The following is a 17,093-nucleotide window of genomic DNA, read 5'->3' as shown; positions in this document are numbered from 1 at the left end:
ACACACACACGCGCGCAAGTTTAAGAGACCATTATTTGGTGTCAAGAGTAGTGGGTTTGGCACTTTTTTTACATGGGTCAGGTATAACAAGTACGGTAGACACAAGAGATGGTTGATATACAAGACTGGACTTAAGGCAGTGCATATGCATTTGAAAGAATTGATATCAATTATACATCTGTCTATCAACCGTTAACTGTCTGTTATCCATGTCCATGTCAAAATTACTAAGATATCTACACAATGACAAGTCGGATGTCAGCAGCACCTAAACTGTGTGAGGTTGTTTCCCGTAAACGCAAACTCTAATATATGTACAGTACCGTAAAATAGGAGAACATAAAAAGAGATACTTCATGAGCGCTGGATAAATCTAACAGGCACCAGCTCATTGGAGTCTGGGGCAATATTCACAAACGTAACAGTATTTTTGTCAGGTCATTGTTTCCTGATTTCTTTTTCCCAGCTTCAGAAAATGACTACATTTCCCATGATTCACTCGTTGTTGTTGATGGCAGGCGAGGGCTTGCTCCTCATGTTGTCCGTGGCTGCCCGCGAGGTCTCCGTGACGAAGAGGCGCGGCATCCACACGGACGTGACGATGCGCATGTACTCCTTGCGGAAGTTGCGGTTGAGCAGGCCGTAGATGATGGCGTTGAGGCAGCTGTTGAAGTAGGCCATGAAGTAGCTGACCACGAAGAGCCACTCGGGGATGTGCGGCGCGATGCGCTGCGGGTCGATGGCCACCGCCAGCCCGATCAGGTTGAGCGGCGCCCAGCAGATGGCGAAGAGCACGAACACCACGAACATGGTGACGAAGTTGCGCAGGTCGCTGGGGCGCAGGCGCGGCCGCTCGCTGCTCTTCACCTTCCGCCGCACCTGGATGACCAGGATCCAGATGCGCAGGTAGCAGAAGGTCACCACGGCGATGGGCACCAGGAAGTGCACCACCACCACGGCGATGGTGTAGGAGGCGCTGGCCGTCTGCGCGAAGGTGCAGGAGTAGACGCGCGGGTCGTACTGCAGCGAGCCCACGAACAGGTTGGGCAGGATGGCCAGCACCGTCAGCGCCCACACCAGCGCCACCAGCAGCAGCGTGTTGCGGCAGCTGTACAGCCGGCCGTACGCAAAGCTGTGGCAGATGTAGCAGTAGCGGTTGATGGCGATCGCCGTGATGTTGAAGATGGAGCCGATCACGCTCAGGCCCATCAGGAAGCCGCTCACCTGAGACACAGGTAAAGGGGAGGAGCGCCGGGAGAGGACAGTCAGGACAGGTAAGGACGGAACAGAACAGGTAAGGATAGCACAGGTAAGGACAGCACAGAACAGGTAAGAACAGCACAGAACAGGTAAGGATAGCACAGGACAGGGTATGGAGAGGACAGGTGAATTCGGCAGAGACATGAGAGGCGAGAACAGCTAGGACGGCAGAGAACAGGATAGGTATGGACAGGACAGGTGAATACAGCACCGGTGAAGGTAAGGAGAGGAGAGGTCAGTCAGGACAGAACAGAATAAGACATGAAAGAGGAGAAGAGAAGACAGGACAGGACATGCTGGGTTAAAGCTAGCCATCACACCAGGTGTTAGATTGAGCCAATATTTGACCATCAGAAAGCTGATATTTTATTCCAGATCCAGACTCCAGGTCCATGTTTGTGCTTGTACAATATCAAATGGTTCTCTGCTAGAGATTGAGGGAACTGATAACTATGTCTGCTCACTGTATTCTATTCTTATGTGGTATGTGTGAATTGTGTGTAGCATAAGCAGCTGTATAGCACTGTATGCAATTTCCCATCTGGGATCATAAAGTAAATCTAATCTAATCTGATCTGATCTAATCTAATCTAATCTAATGTTTTGGGAACAGCTGCCTTCATTCACACGGCAGTGCTGTAGCACCAGTGCACTAGTCGATGTGGCTCGCCATTCTCCTCTCTCTGCTTTTCCACTGAACTGAGTCACCCTCATGTTGTACAACAAGCAATAAAACGTGTATTACATGTGGGCCGGTTTACTATCTGGTGCACTATTGGGAAGGATAGCCTAGGTCAGATCTACCTAAAGTGTGGCTATAAGAGACAGTCTGGGTTAATTTTGAGCAGGTGTACTATTAGAAAGGACAGTCTAGATTAAATTAGACTGATCTATGATTAACACTGACAGTCAAGGACGGGCAGGGAAACTTTTACTTTTCTTTTAGAAAGGACACTCTGACATAGATTTAGATACAGAGCTATGAGAATGGACAGCCAGGGTTTGATCTACCTGCAGTGTAAAAAGCAAGGACAAGCATGGTTAAATCAACCTGGTGTACAATTGGATCCAATAAGACAGGAAAGGGCACTGCAATCTGCGTATGCATGTGCTTGTTTAGTTCTCTCTTGATGTTGCTGCGATAAATATGCGGATGCCTTATTCGTCCTATTTCTTTGTAGAAAACTTCAGACTTACACGTTTATCCAAAGTGCCTTTAAAGTGATTTTTATTATTATTATTACTATTATCATTATTGGTAACACTTCATAGTGAGGGTACATTAATTATCATGCATGAATTAATCCATGATTTATGCATTACTTCATTCCTTAATATCTCATGAATCATCAGGAATTTACATGAGTTCACAGTCGATCATTCAATCAACTAAAGCATTAGATACGGTGGGTACACCATTATATAAATGACAATTTATTAAGCAGGGCCAGGGTTAAGGTTACCATACTTGTGTTGAAGAAGGGCCTGTTCACTTCTTTAGCTGAGGGGCCACAAAAACAATGACCTCATGAGAAGCTTACAGTAGCTTTTTTTAAAAAAAAAAAATTAGGGCAGCAGTCTTAACCCGTTTAATCCCAAATTTTTCCCAGACATGAAAATATCAAAATCATATGTCTTGAGTAACCCTTTGAAGTAATCAATCACTATTTTTTTAAATTTTAATAAAAAAGTGGGTGAAAAGGAGTGTTTTATTTTCGGTCACAATTGTGACCGCTAGGCAACTACAGAGTCAGATTTTGGGGATTTTCTCTTTTTTTGACACATTTCTTTGTCCAATCATCTAATTTCCAATAAATTCCAAACAGAGATGATATGGGGACATTGTCCCAGGTCTGTTATTTACATTTAAATGTGTATCACAATACAATACTCAACATTGCCTCTGCAATTCTCTGCTATATTCTAAGTGTGCCGATTTTTACATAGAGAAGCCATTATATCACTCTATTATACATAGCTATTGTAATAGCTGATTTTCTATGCTGTTCTTTATCTTAATTTTACTTTCAGTCATTACCTGCACATATCAGATCTAACTGGCTGTCCAGATTTGATAATCATACCTCAAAAACAGTAAATCATTGTCCTCATTGACTACTATTTTACATATGTCACATATACAAACTAGGTGGTGGGGGGTATAATCAACTCGCCAGTCAGCCTGTTAGAGGCATAATGCCTAAATGTATGCTGAGACCTGCAATAGACATGAACAACCTTACCATGTTAACATAGAAAAGCCATTATATCATCTATATCAACTATATACCACAATGCAACAACCACCAGATGTTGCAAAAAGAGATGTCGTTTGTCTGTTTATTATTGTAAATCAAGTTTTTAAGCCAAGTATACTTGCGTACACAAGAAATTTGGTTTCTGCATTTATCCCATCCGTGAATTAGTGAACATACATGAAGTGACATCCTAAGTTACCTGGTCCCTTTGCTCCAAAGGCCTCATATTCATAAGGCTCTATGTCCCCAGTGTCCTATATCCTGGGACCTATGCTCATTCGGGTATCTACTATGTGCTTTATAATGCTGGAGGAACCTGGAAACATACAATGCTTGACCTGGAGAACACAGGACCCCTGTCCCTGATCCCAAATAACCCTGAGGAGCATAGGAGCCTGCTCTGACCTCAGTTATTGGCCTAATCTAGTGTCAGAACGGTGTGATATCCATTATATTGCTCAATTTAATTCATTTTACTACTGGATTAAGTAAGGTTCTAAATACATAATAGGACACAGTCTGTAACGTGGACATACAGTACAATAGTGTCAGGACAGATTGATGAGACAATTATTTTTGATCACATGAAGCTGTGCTTCTGGTTTGTCTGCCTGGCCCCTGTGACATAGGCCCTTTACTGTGCATAAGTGTGTGTGTTGGGGGGTGGGTTTGGGGGCTGTTGGGAAAGGGGTGGGGAATATATTTTCTGGTAAGGTTGTTCATGTCTATTGCAAGTCTTTGCATACATTCAGCCAATTTGCCTTCAACAGGCTGACTGGCGAGTTGATTACAACCCCCACCACCTGTGATATATGCAATAGGCCTATAGGAATATATAGGAATATAGTCAATGGGGACAATGATTTACTGTTTTTGAGGTATGATTGTAAAATCTGGACAGTCAGTTAGATCTTATATGTGTAGGACATTACTGAAAGTAGAATTAAGAAAAAGAACAACATAGAAAATTAGCTATTACAATAGCTATGTATAATAGTGTGATACAATGGCTTCTCTATGTAAAAATCGGCACACTTAGAATATAGCAGAGAATTGCAGAGGCAATGTTGAGTATTGTATTGTGATACACATTTAAATGTAAATAACAGACCTGGGACAATGTCCCCATATCATCTCTGTTTGGAATTTATTGGAAATTAGATGATTGGACAAAGAAATGTGTCAAAAAAAGAGAAAATCCCCAAAATCTGACTCTGTAGTTGCCTAGCGGTCACAATTGTGACCGTCTTCATGTTCACTCATGCTATGAAAACGCTGAACAAAGTTCACATATTTCATTTGCATCCCTCCATACTAGACACCTTAAAGATTATGTGTACCCAAACTCTTTGCCCTATTTTTACATAAACATACTTTTCTAAGCTTTAGTTTGGGAGCTTTTGGGTGGAAATTTTCTGTTCAGGGTGCAACCAAAACATAAGCAGCTCTGACCATGTGACAAATTACACTACACATTTGGCACTTCACATATTTAACTGAGACCCTTTCAGGTTTCCATTTTTGGGGAAAATGTATTGATACTTCATACAATGACATCTGTAAAGGCACAGAAGCAAAAAAAAAAAATCGGTCACAATTGTGACCGTTGGGATTAAATGGGTTAAGATCACATTTAGTTCTTACAAAATTACAAAAGGGTTCTTCAATGTTTTCTCAGTTAGCCTTTTAAAAATAGGCTGGTTAACCCAACCTGACCTGCCAGCAAATTTGGATTTCGCCTAGCAGCTCAGGCTGGAAACCTGCTGCACATCTATCTCCTCTGTTCCCTGCCAGAACCTTTGGCTCCAATCACAAAGTAGTTTATCCAAAAGATGCACCGGATCGTTGATCTGATTGGTTGAAGGATTATCCAAGCGTACGGAGTCGAGATTTGAAAGGATGCCAAATAGAGCTCAACAGTCCTCCTCCGAGAGACTCCTGTCGTGCAGTAGAAATGAAGCGCAGACTCCCCATACTAATGATTGATTCATTAGTCAGCTCAAGATTGAGCTTAGTATGGTGATAGCCAGGCTATTTTAAAATGACATCAGATTAGTCAATAGAATCTGCCTTAAGAACATTGGCTGAATGGTTGCTGATAATGTGCAATGTAGATATTGCAGTCAAGACAGTCGAGAACCCTTTTGCAAATATGAGTACAACTTAAAGAAACCGAATGGAGGATTTTGGCCAAAACTGGTACTGCAATCACTTTCAAGATACTGCAGAGCGGTGGATTCTTGTATGCTCCACTTAAAAATGCAATACTTCTTACATGCATTAATTAATGATAATTAATGTACAATAATACTGAATTGAATTCCATGAACAGTGATGACCACATATACAGTAGTCATGGCTGAATTTGTTGGTATCTTTACAGATTAATGAGAGAATGCTTAATTTCTTCCTTAAAAGCAAAGAAAGTCAAAGCAAAGTTTTCTCATGTAGACCCGTGCTGCATGCCTTTGGTATGAAACAGAGTTTGACCAGTAATAATCACTTGTTGTTTATTTTCTGTAGATATTCTAGATTGGCCCAGACAGATTTGTTGGTAGCCCTAAAAAGATGGTCATTTCCTGCATACTTGCTAACATTTGCCAACATGTTTGCCAACATTTGGAGCTATTATACTGTACTACTATACAGCCTATAACTTGTTCTTGGCTACTTTATGTTGAGTATTGATGTGTACTGTATAATGCTATCAAACCTTGCATCATGAGAAATGTTTGCCTATTTAACTGGTTTCATACTATATAGCCTACCCTTCAATTGCAACACAGCATTTCAGTATGTGGTTTACTGAAAACAATAGGCCTCTCAGTCAATAACTGTTTATGTGATGTGAATATTCTCCCTGATTTGGGTTTTGGGTTACCATGATGACAAAAAGTGAAATTGAATGAGGTGAGTGATTTTTGTATGCAGGGTATAATTTCATACACAATCTGGCGATCTGAAATATGTCAGACAAATACACAAATGGGTCTGTGATTTCTTAATAAAGTTTGATGATGATGCAAATTATGGGGGGGTTTCCAGGAGAAATAACAAATGGGAGATTGCCATGAAATTTGGGAGAAACCCAGGACTTTTGGCAGGTATGAATTATGTGAATTATAGTCATGCTTAAAACCAACTGCTTCACTGTAATTAGTTCAGTAATAATTTCAGATGTATTTGATCTTGTACTTAATCATTCAGACAGCCTATCTAAATGGGGAAATGTAGTCACCCTGCAGTTTGGTATCATTATGCACCCCTAATTCAATATGGACTAGAGAAATCAAAGGAAAGAGTTGCCTGGGGGGGTGGGGTCAGAAATAAAATTATAGACAAGCGTGTTAAAGGTAAAGCCCATCAGAATATCTCCAAGGTGTTTGATGCTCATGTCATTACAGTTGCACATATTATTAAGGGCCTGACAATGTGGACCAGGATGCCTTGAATGAGGACAGGGCACAATGAAATCTGAAAAGTAGAAAGCCGTCCTGGAACAACATATACAGTACAACACAGTGTCAGAAAACTCAGCTAACACACAGCTACGGTAAAAGCACCCAAGAATATGGGGACCATTTTGAAAGGGCCCTCTATCAGTACAGACCTCTCAATTCCTATTGAACATCTCTAGAAAGCACTGAAACATGCCATCTGTGTGGAGGACAAAGTGGGTAAAACTGCGAAGAGGGCTAAACTACCTGTCGTCAGACGCTGAAGTCTCATTCAGAGGTACAGAAAGCATTTGTTGGAAGTGATTGCTTCTAAAAGTTGTGCAACACCCTGTTAGGTGAAGGGCACAAGCATTTCTGTCTATGCCATTCCGAAAATATTCTGTTGAATGAGGCATCAAAATCGAAGTGTAATTTGCAATAACATGGAATAAATAATGATGAATGCTGATTACATTTCGAAGGAGAGGTGCAAACGCCCACCAAGATCGAGGTGCAGGCAACTAGGAATAAAGAGAGATGCCGCACACTGCAAGTTAACTTACTTTATTCTTTATTCTTTTCTTTATGTATTATTCTTTGAATAAAGCATTAAGTTAACTCGGAATGTGCAGTATCTCTCTCTTCAACTGAATGCTGATTGCATTAATAGTTCAAAGAAATAAATGAGCGTTTTCTGTTCTTGTGGGAGGGTACTGACCATTTCAGCCTCTACAGAGGTTTGTCTAGACCGGAGGTGGGAGGCTCTGAATAGGCAGTGGGCAGGATGTTGGAATGAGACCTGTTGGGGCCGTCATTGTCATGGTCATTATTATGCTGCTGTTTGGGTATCAGATTATTGCGTGGTGACCCCTTCATTACACCCACTTATAAGCTTATATTGGTTTCTCATGTCCTGCTGCCATACACTGCTCTTTCTTTCCTGAAATAATCAACCTTTCAAGTCAGTTTTTTGTCTTTTTCACCAACATAGAGAGTTCACCAACATAATGTAATAGGCTACGTGCACCAAAGGCTCTCTGTGTGCTGTGTTTGCTTCCAGTGTAACCAGGTGTTTTTGAAGCTGCCACTGTTGTTTCAGTTTTTCTCAGTCGCTTTGCTACATTTCTCTGATCAGAATTGAAATTCTCAAAACTGCCTGTTCAATCTTCACATCATTGTGGCACTTGTGCACATCAAAAAATAAAAAAATGCTTCTCAATTCTTTGAGCAAGTTTTGGTACATCCATGCAAATTATTATGAACAATTATCTGCTGAATAGTCTCACCCCCACAACATTTAGGCATCAGTTTATGGCATAAGTCTTTAAATGCAAAATGGTTGAACATACTGTATTGTCATATGAAAATGTGTAGTCCAAAAGACAGGAACGTCAGGAGGTGTGGGAAGACTGCCCTGTAATTCCTACAGTGCTGCATACAGTTTTCCCTAGGGAGATTGTCCTATGGTCAAATTTCTACTTTATTTAATTTTTTCCTTTGTACTATGCAGTGCTGTCTTTTCCTTTGTATCACAATGACAGGGTCTGTCAACAAATTACAGTAAAAAACAGTAAAAGCGTAAATGTGACTATTGTCGATTAAACTGCCACATACACTAAGGTGTAACCTACAATTGACAAAAATTGTCATCAAAATTTTGGTCATATATAGTTTACATCAGAACATCCCTCCAGAGTACACTGTTATACTGACAACATGACTGCCATTTGACTGTCTTATCCGTACACAATGACATTGATGTGATGCACTGACATGTTCACTGACACAAATATTTAGTTTGAGAGACTAAGGATTTTGAGCAAGAAACTGGCTTTTGCAGGTAATCCATGGTGTTTTTCTATTTGTACAAATAGTTTTGAGAAATACACTTACTGATTAGCAAATCTCAAGGATGATTCGAGAAATGTACCAAAGCGACTGAGAAAAACTGTAATGTATTGTGTCTACACGGACCCGGTTGGGTGTTGCACAAGGGAATTTATGCATGTATTAAAATTCTTATTATTGAACACATAAGATATTCAGTGTCGGATTGAAGACGTAAGGAGCAGAATATAACAGAAATGTCATTATAACACATTTATAACAGAAATACACATAGGCTACATACTGTATGTGTAGGGATGTACACACGTATATGTTACTGTCGGTGCAGTAAACAGCATTGTGCCTTTTCTGCATCATCCACCCTGACTGTGTTTTTTTAGCGTGCCGTATGCAAATATCTATTTGATCTATTTCTTAATTCCGACCCATCTGCGGGGGCTGTATGAAATCTGCTGGCGGAGCTGATCTCTCCCTTGAGCTTTGGTGTGTATAGCTTGTAGTCTATAATATATGTCAGTGATTTCTTATGGAAGAAACCAAAACCTAGGAGTGAATTAGGCTTCCCATCCCCTGGCACCGACTTATACTGTAGCTTACATACTTCTTAACCCCCCCCCCCCACACACACACACACACACACCAACACACCAACACACACCATAGATCAATTTTCCGCACCATACGGTACGACTATCAGGGATCCAGCCATGTAAAACTTTCTATGAACAAGTGTGTTTTGAGCATTAGGCCTACTGTATTTGATAAATGCTACAAAATGTCCCTTTCCACCCCTCAAGAATTGGTGACAGTGCGTTTCAGCCATATTTCTACAGGGATAGAAATAGCTGGCCACACATAAATTCTCTTGAAATGTCAGTAAGAACTCACTGCAATGGAATATCCATGTTGTTTTATTCATAATACGTTTCATAAATGTATAATCTACCTCATACAAAACCAAAGAATAATGAAAAAGCAATATGCAAACTTTTATTCTGGTTTAAAAGCGTGCAGGAAATGGTTTCTCCATTACCTGTTGACGTACTGTATATCACCGTGTTCACATAGAGCCCACCCATGTGTCTGTGACCTATGATTCTCGGGACATGATGTACCGCAGGAAATTGGGCAAACAAGCTGTCAATCAGGCACCCCAGCTTTGATTAACAATAACTCGAGCCTTCAGCAAGCCTCGAAGATGAGACCCGGATATTCTTGAAGCTTATTGTGAGCAATGGTATGTACAGTATAGCCAATGACATACCATTTTAAGGGTAAGAACCCTACAAACCGCCACTGAAAACCGTCTATTTAAAAAAAAAAAAAAAAGTCTATGGAGACTGCAAAAAAACAGAAAAGAAATTCCAAAAAAGCATACTGACAACAAAACTCTTTCTACTCAACCACCTATTTGAGTAGAAGTATAATCTTGGTGTCAAATGTAAACTAACTCTCTGACTTTCTTGTTCGTATCTAGATTGCATAACGTGACTGTCATGGAATCAAAGAAGCATTATTTCACATAAATCTGCTGCTGTGCCTAAAAGATTTCCAAAAAGGACACTGCGCAAAATGCATGGGCATTCCCACACACATAAATTTGAGGGGAAAAAATCATATTGTCCTTTATAGTAAGTAATCTTCTTTGAGTTACAGTTTCACAAGACTTGGTTCTAGGTGTAAATTGTGTTTCAATGCTACTTAGGTGACCTACTTAGGGGCCCAAATGTGGGCAGTTCCAGAGATGTACAGTATGATACCAATTGAAAGGAAAAAAACAACAACATTCAAGCCTCTTTAACTCTTTGCAGGTACATCACACAGTCTGACTGTTTCAGAGAATTCTGCAAGGTCTCATGTATGAGGTAAAAGTGCCCTTCTAAGTGATGTGCAATGCCGGGCAAAACAACTTAAAATGGGACTGGAAGGAAAGTTTAAAAAAGGAATGTACTGACCTTGCACTGGGTGTCCCCCAGTGACCATCCATCGTGAAAGATTGCATACAGCACCAATGGATATGGGTAGAAGGCCACCACCAGATCAGCAAACGCCAGACTCACCACAAACACGTTGCCTGGGAAAGATGCAGTCAGAGAGAAAAAGAGAGAGAGAGGGGAGAGGGAGAAAGGAGAGAGAAAGAGATGCCCAGACAGAAAGGGATTTTAATAGCAATTAAATCCATCCATAACAACACACGAGAAATGACTCTAAATGCCACTATGCGTAATATACAGCTATATTTCTGCAAAATGTATACAAGGAAACTCTTCATATTGTCATTGAGACTGGTGAAGTGGTCTGTGAAATGTGACTGCTTTTTCATGTCCCTGAGCTCTAAGTAGGATAATGGCCATGAGCCACTCGCTACAGTGATCTGCAAATGTGTATTTAATATTACAAATAAGATAGCTAACAAGCAATTTGTTTGGAGCGTTATTATATCTGCTTCTCTCATGGACGCGTGCGTCTGTTCATTAAGACTGTAGCAGCTCATCATGGCTCTACCAGTGTCTGTGTGCTTGGACTGAGCCTGAACTGGGACTCAGTCAGCCAAACTGGGATAAAAGTGCATGTGTCCTGATTACATACATAAAGCATCTAGAGCCCCATTTGGAAACAAGTGTAACAAAACCTTATTTTTGGTGTACCATGAGTGGTTTGTTTATTGAAAGAGAGTGAGGGATACAGAGAGAGAGAAAGAGAGAGAGATGCGCAATTCCATTTAGTTATGGCAAAATGACTCTTCTTTTCCAACATTTGTAATCAGAAACAAGCCTTGACTCTGTATTGATCTGCTCCATTGCAAACACAAACACTGTGGTCGTGAAGCGTGCTAAATCAGATTTTCTACTTTCTTGGGCCAGCGGGACTAATGGCCCAGACTCATTATCTCCCCATTGGGGTGTTCACCCCTCCACTGACCACAGCCCCATCAGCAGCACATGCCTTCAGAGTAGAATGCACACTCTTCAAATGAATGTGCTGGAAATAACACAAATTGTGTTGTCCCTATCTGAACATAGATGTGTTCAATACAACACAACTTGTGCTATTTTCAACACTTTAATTTTTAGAGTGCATGATTTCGGACTCCATTCAAGCTGCACCTTTCCTTACCACAGTAGTCCTGAAACAGTGTGTTCCAATATACTTCCAACATACAGAGCCATGTACTGTACTACGTCCCACAGACGTTTTTATTTTGAACACACACACACACACACACACACACACACGCACACGCACACGCACACGCACACGCACACGCACACACACACACACACACACACACACACACACACACACACACAGAAAGGGCATCTAAAGGACAGTTTACAGTTTACTCATGGTCAAGGATAGGGTCCTAGATAAGAATCCAAAGCACTTTTTTGTCTTTTTTTTAACTCCTCCTGAGATCCCTTTAGCTGCCTATCCAGCTTCACAGTGGGGGGCTATTCATTGATCTTAAAAGGGGGAAAAAAAGCGATTGGAGCAGAGCTATGGACCCCACCTTCAAAGGCGGAGTTTCAGAATAACAACTGTTCACCAGCTGCAACCTCGCTTGGCTCTGCCAAACTGTATAATCTTCATTTTCAATGTGTCTCTTTGTCCTTCACTATAGTGTCAGTCCACCAGAAGTATAAGAAAACCAACAGCAGTCTGGCTCAGTATCTTTTACAGTGTTGGATAACCTTAACAAAAAGGGATCAGAGTGGAAACTCCACCAGGGAGAGCAGGAGCAGGAGGAGAAGTTATAAAGCTACAATTTGTAGTGGATTGGGACGGAGCCAGGCCTTTATTGTGGCCAAGAATAGTACATCTAGGCATCCTGGTCACATGGAGGGGTCAACATCACACTCTAGAATGGACACAGTAAAGGGACCCAAAACACATGAGTCCAGGTTCAGCAGATGTGGCAGAGTGTAAAAGCCTGAGGCTGTTTGATCATATCTATTTAGTTCCGGATCAAGGGCTGAATCAATAACACTGTGGAGCTTGTCCTTATGGCCCGTTTCATGTCCACATGGCAAAATCTAGAGCAGAACAAAACATCTATACAAAACTCCACGCACGATGAAACTACTCTGACATTGGTCAGATTGATGTTTTGATTTTTACAGACATTCCAGACATAACAAAACCATTCTAGAGTTCAACGGGAAACAAGCCCATTTATTTTGTTCCAAAACACCTGGGTGCAATTGCTGTGTACGTGCACATACAATCAAACAATCTGAACTCTGCAGGTAGGGCTCCACATTCTGATTAAACTGTTCCTGGTGTGAAAGCACCCCAAAGTGTGAAAGTTTACGTGTCACACATGGTGAAGTTAAAACTTCTGCTTATTCCAAACACCTTGCACCCTGGCTTGAAGGTATATCTTAATAATGTATACAATGATAATGTAAAGATTAAATTGTAAAAGGCTTGAAATCTATCTGTAACTCTAAATTGTCAAAATGACGAAGGCATACTTTTACACATTAGTCACAGTAAGAAGAACAGCACTGTCTGCCATTTAAAAGTGTGTGAATCATTAATGTCATGATGTGTTTGTTTTACTGTACTGTACTTCATAGTTTAGTTAATGGACCAAAGGCTCTGTAAAGTTAAGTGTGACAAAAGCCTTAGACTGGCAGTTAGACTGAAAGTGTCAGATTTCCTTTGACACACCTTATGATACAAGATGATATTAATCTTCACTTCAGTAAATGAAAAGTTTTGGTAGATGAAACCACTCTGCAAACTTATAATGAATTAACTTTAGGCCCATGACATGTATTTCTTTATCTCACAAGATCAATTATTCAAATTATTTTTTAAAATCATATAAGCCTACTTCTGTAGGAGACTGTTAGGCAGTGAAAAAAGACATTTTGCTCATTTCAGAAGGTCTACTGAGAGAATCCTTCAGCCATCAGTACATGCTAATTGCCTCTACCATGGGTATCATCTACAAGGTTGGATCAAAGCAGGGGAGCTACAGGAATATTGATGGGAATGTGAGACCTTAAGCTGTCAGAGTGATGGGCTTTAACCAGGAGAAGGCTGATAAGGGAGTCAATAGGAGTATCTCCGAGAACAAGGCAGCTCCTCTGATCAGCTGGGAGGCCGCTGCTCTCTCTGTCTCCTCCCATCTCTCCTGATCTCTTCCAATCAGCTCTGGATTACATTTCTATCTTAAACACATCCTGCAGTTTATTTGCGGTTAACGATATGGTGCTTGACAAGAATCCAAAGCACTTTTTTTGTCAATTTTTTTTACAATTCTCCACAGATTTATCTAGCTGCCTGTCCAGCTCATAAAAAAACAGACTAATGCACCATCCTGGCTCTATGATTGGGATATAAACCTAGTACATTCTCATTGCCTCCTGCCCTCTCTCTGATTCTGCTTTAATCAGCTATGGATTACCATTCTGTCTGAGACAGCTCTAACCCAGCCTAGAGTTTACTTGCAGTTGGCAGTATGGTCTTTGATAAGAATCCAATGCACTTTAAAAAAAAAAAACATTTGTTGCAAAATTCTTCTCACATCCGCTGCCTATCCAGAGTATCTGCTCCTGAAAAGCCAGCACTCATGCACAGTCCTGGAGAGGAAGTAAACTAAGTAAGCAATACATCATTATCTGTAACACTTTAACTTGGATAATCTGCCCACAGAGATTTAACAGACATTGATGCTGAACAATTACTGAGCATCACCATAGCCAAATCCAACCCATTAACCACAAATTGCATTTAACAGATTGTCAACAGATAGTTTGGTGATAATCTGAGCATCTGTAGATCTGAGGGCAGACTATCCAAGTAAAGTGTGACTCGTTATTCTAGCCAATCAGTGACCAGAGGTACTTCAGAAGTGCTTCAGGACCACTGAAAGGAGAGTTGGATTTATTTTTGCTTTTGTTCTCAAATCAATCACATCAATCAACAATAAATCAACAATAACGGACATGTACTGTACTGACCGTGGACCAGATGGGGAAGTGGGCCAGATAGCATTCAAGCTGTCACTTGCTATAGGGGATAATGGTAACTGTAGCCTAACAGTTCAACCTCTCAGCATAACAAGAGAACATTCTGTGGTCCTTCATTTCTTTGATAAAGGGGAGAACAGGGAGAATCCAAGAACAGAAGACTTTTGATGGTTACACTTGCTCCCCTAATTAATCTTAAATATTTCAAGAGCACTTATCTCTGGCTCATTTGCCCTGTCACGGACAACGACAGCCATTAGATGCCTGTGACAGGGGTGAGTTTTGTTTCATGCTGTTACACATAGGTTGATTACAGGCAGGCGGCAAAAAAGAGAAAAAAAGAGAGGGAGAAGAAAAAAACGAACAGGATGGAGGTTGCAATGCTCCTCTCAGAAGATTTTCAGACCCACTCCAGCGTGTACTGTACTTCAAAGCAGAAGCCGGCACCCCCCCCCCCCCCCCCCCCCCCCCCCACACACACACACAACTTCACCCAAAGCGCCCCTGGATGTGGGGGGAGATTGTTATGTAAGCCCTTCCTCCCCGCACACTCTCACGCCCCCCTCCCCTGCACACCACCACTTGAAATTATCACACTGCATTTATAATAGATTGCCAAATGAATTCAACGTGAATCTAGATGCCGGTCTCTCTCCCCCCCTGTGGAACCATTTAAATTACGCTGGACGAGTTGAGTTGAGCTCCGGCTGTTTTTGCCAGTAGGAGAGGTGAGGAGTTTCTCACCCCCGCCTCACTCTCGAACATGGCCATCTGCCCACTCTGCTGCGGATACACAGTGAACTGTTCCACTGCAATTTCAAGAGAACAAGCTCGGACCCAACATGGTCTTGTCTCATTAGGTGGTCCAGGCACCACACACACACACACACACACACACACACACAAACACACACACACACAGCAGGTGTGTGGTGGTGGCGCCTGACCAGGGGCAGAAGGGATTTTTGTGTTTCCCTGACCATCGAGGTGTGGTCAAAACAACTCAATAAAAACCTGTCAAATCTAGCGCCTCCCAAGGTTGTACATCAAAACTATCTTCTGACACACACACACACACACACACACACACACACACACACACACACACACACACATACACTAGTTGAGAAGAGATTTCAGTATTGCTCTTCTGAAGTGACTTTTGACAATTTATTGTCCACTCAAATGGCTTCTCCACTTTCAATTGCCCAGCTAAAAAAATTCTGGCTGTAGCAAAAAAAGAGCATCTACAGTTTAATACCGTTTCAATCTCAACAGGAAGTCAGCCAGGTCAAATCTGGCCCTATTGCTCACAGGTGAAGGGACAAATTGAAATGGACATATACTGTAGTATTTTCAGATGGACATCTCTCTTTTATTTCACTACATTGCATCAGTATATCTCATATCTCATTGAGCTTCACGTCATGCAAGTGTAATGACGTGCAACGTTGTGATACGATATAATATGTGAATCATTCTCTCAGCATTTATAAAAGATAAATGACCAAATCATTTGTTGGTATTTGGTGGTTGAAAGCCCATGTTGAGTGCGGAAGGGGATAGAGGGATGCCAGACTATTGCGCTTTCCAGAGGTGTCCCAGAAGACCTAATTCAGTGAAATACAGATGAAGGAAGGTGTCTGCCTGCATCATAACCACAGTGAAATGCTCTTGAAGACTGTTTGTTTGGTGATATTTTTTTGGGATGTGTGTGTGTGTGTGTGGGGGGGGGGGAGGTTGCTCACAAAGGTCGCTTTGTTGGTGATTTTGCTTTTGGTTGTTGATTTGCAGCTGTGAGAAAGACTTACTAATAACACTAAACATAACACCTCTATTGTGTATATCTGAAAGACAAAAAGAAGGATCTCTGTGATGAGGCATGAGAACAGAGTTTAAGTTCCCATGTGGCTCTAGTTTGCAGAAAGAGTTGACCTAAAATGATGATCAGAGATTGTGCTTTTTTTTGGTCATATCTTTCTATCTTTCTGCACTGTGAGAATAAGTGTTTTCTGGGATGAATTAATCATAATGAAGCATTTTTGCTAAGCCGCTGCAGTGTGCAATATGAAGATTTCTTTCTTTTTTTTGGTTTAGCTTTTTCCAGTCTGAAGAGTACTGATTTTCTCCCGTCAGATTGTTTTTGTGGGCCTACCACCACCCCTTATTCCCTCCTTTCCCTCCTCTTTTCTTCTTCTCTCAGACACCACTTGTGTCTACACCTGCTTTCAGTGCTCCGGTGCATACAAGGAGCTGTCACCGCACCTGCATGTCAACTACTACTCAGCGTCTGGCGTCTGAGGGGCCGC

At 41.4% G+C, this 17,093-nt stretch overlaps 1 protein-coding gene across 1 annotated transcript in view; it reads right to left on the bottom strand.

Annotated features, from left to right (window-relative positions):
• Positions 1–495: 495 nt before the first annotated feature.
• The window catches only part of mtnr1bb (melatonin receptor 1Bb), a 26,927-nt gene continuing 10,329 nt past the window's right edge, over positions 496–17,093 (bottom strand). The window contains exons 2-3 of the mRNA XM_062535763.1: positions 10,759–10,877; positions 496–1,224 (exon numbers count right to left, since the gene is read on the bottom strand). Of these exons, the coding sequence (XP_062391747.1) occupies positions 496–1,224; positions 10,759–10,877 (848 nt within the window). The remainder of the gene's footprint in view (positions 1,225–10,758; positions 10,878–17,093) is intronic.

The sequence above is a fragment of the Sardina pilchardus genome, chromosome 5 (genome assembly GCF_963854185.1).
Source record: "Sardina pilchardus chromosome 5, fSarPil1.1, whole genome shotgun sequence".
Lineage (NCBI taxonomy): Eukaryota > Metazoa > Chordata > Actinopteri > Clupeiformes > Clupeidae > Sardina > Sardina pilchardus.
Note: the sequence above shows the minus strand (reverse complement) of the source record. Positions and strands in the feature narration are given on the sequence as shown.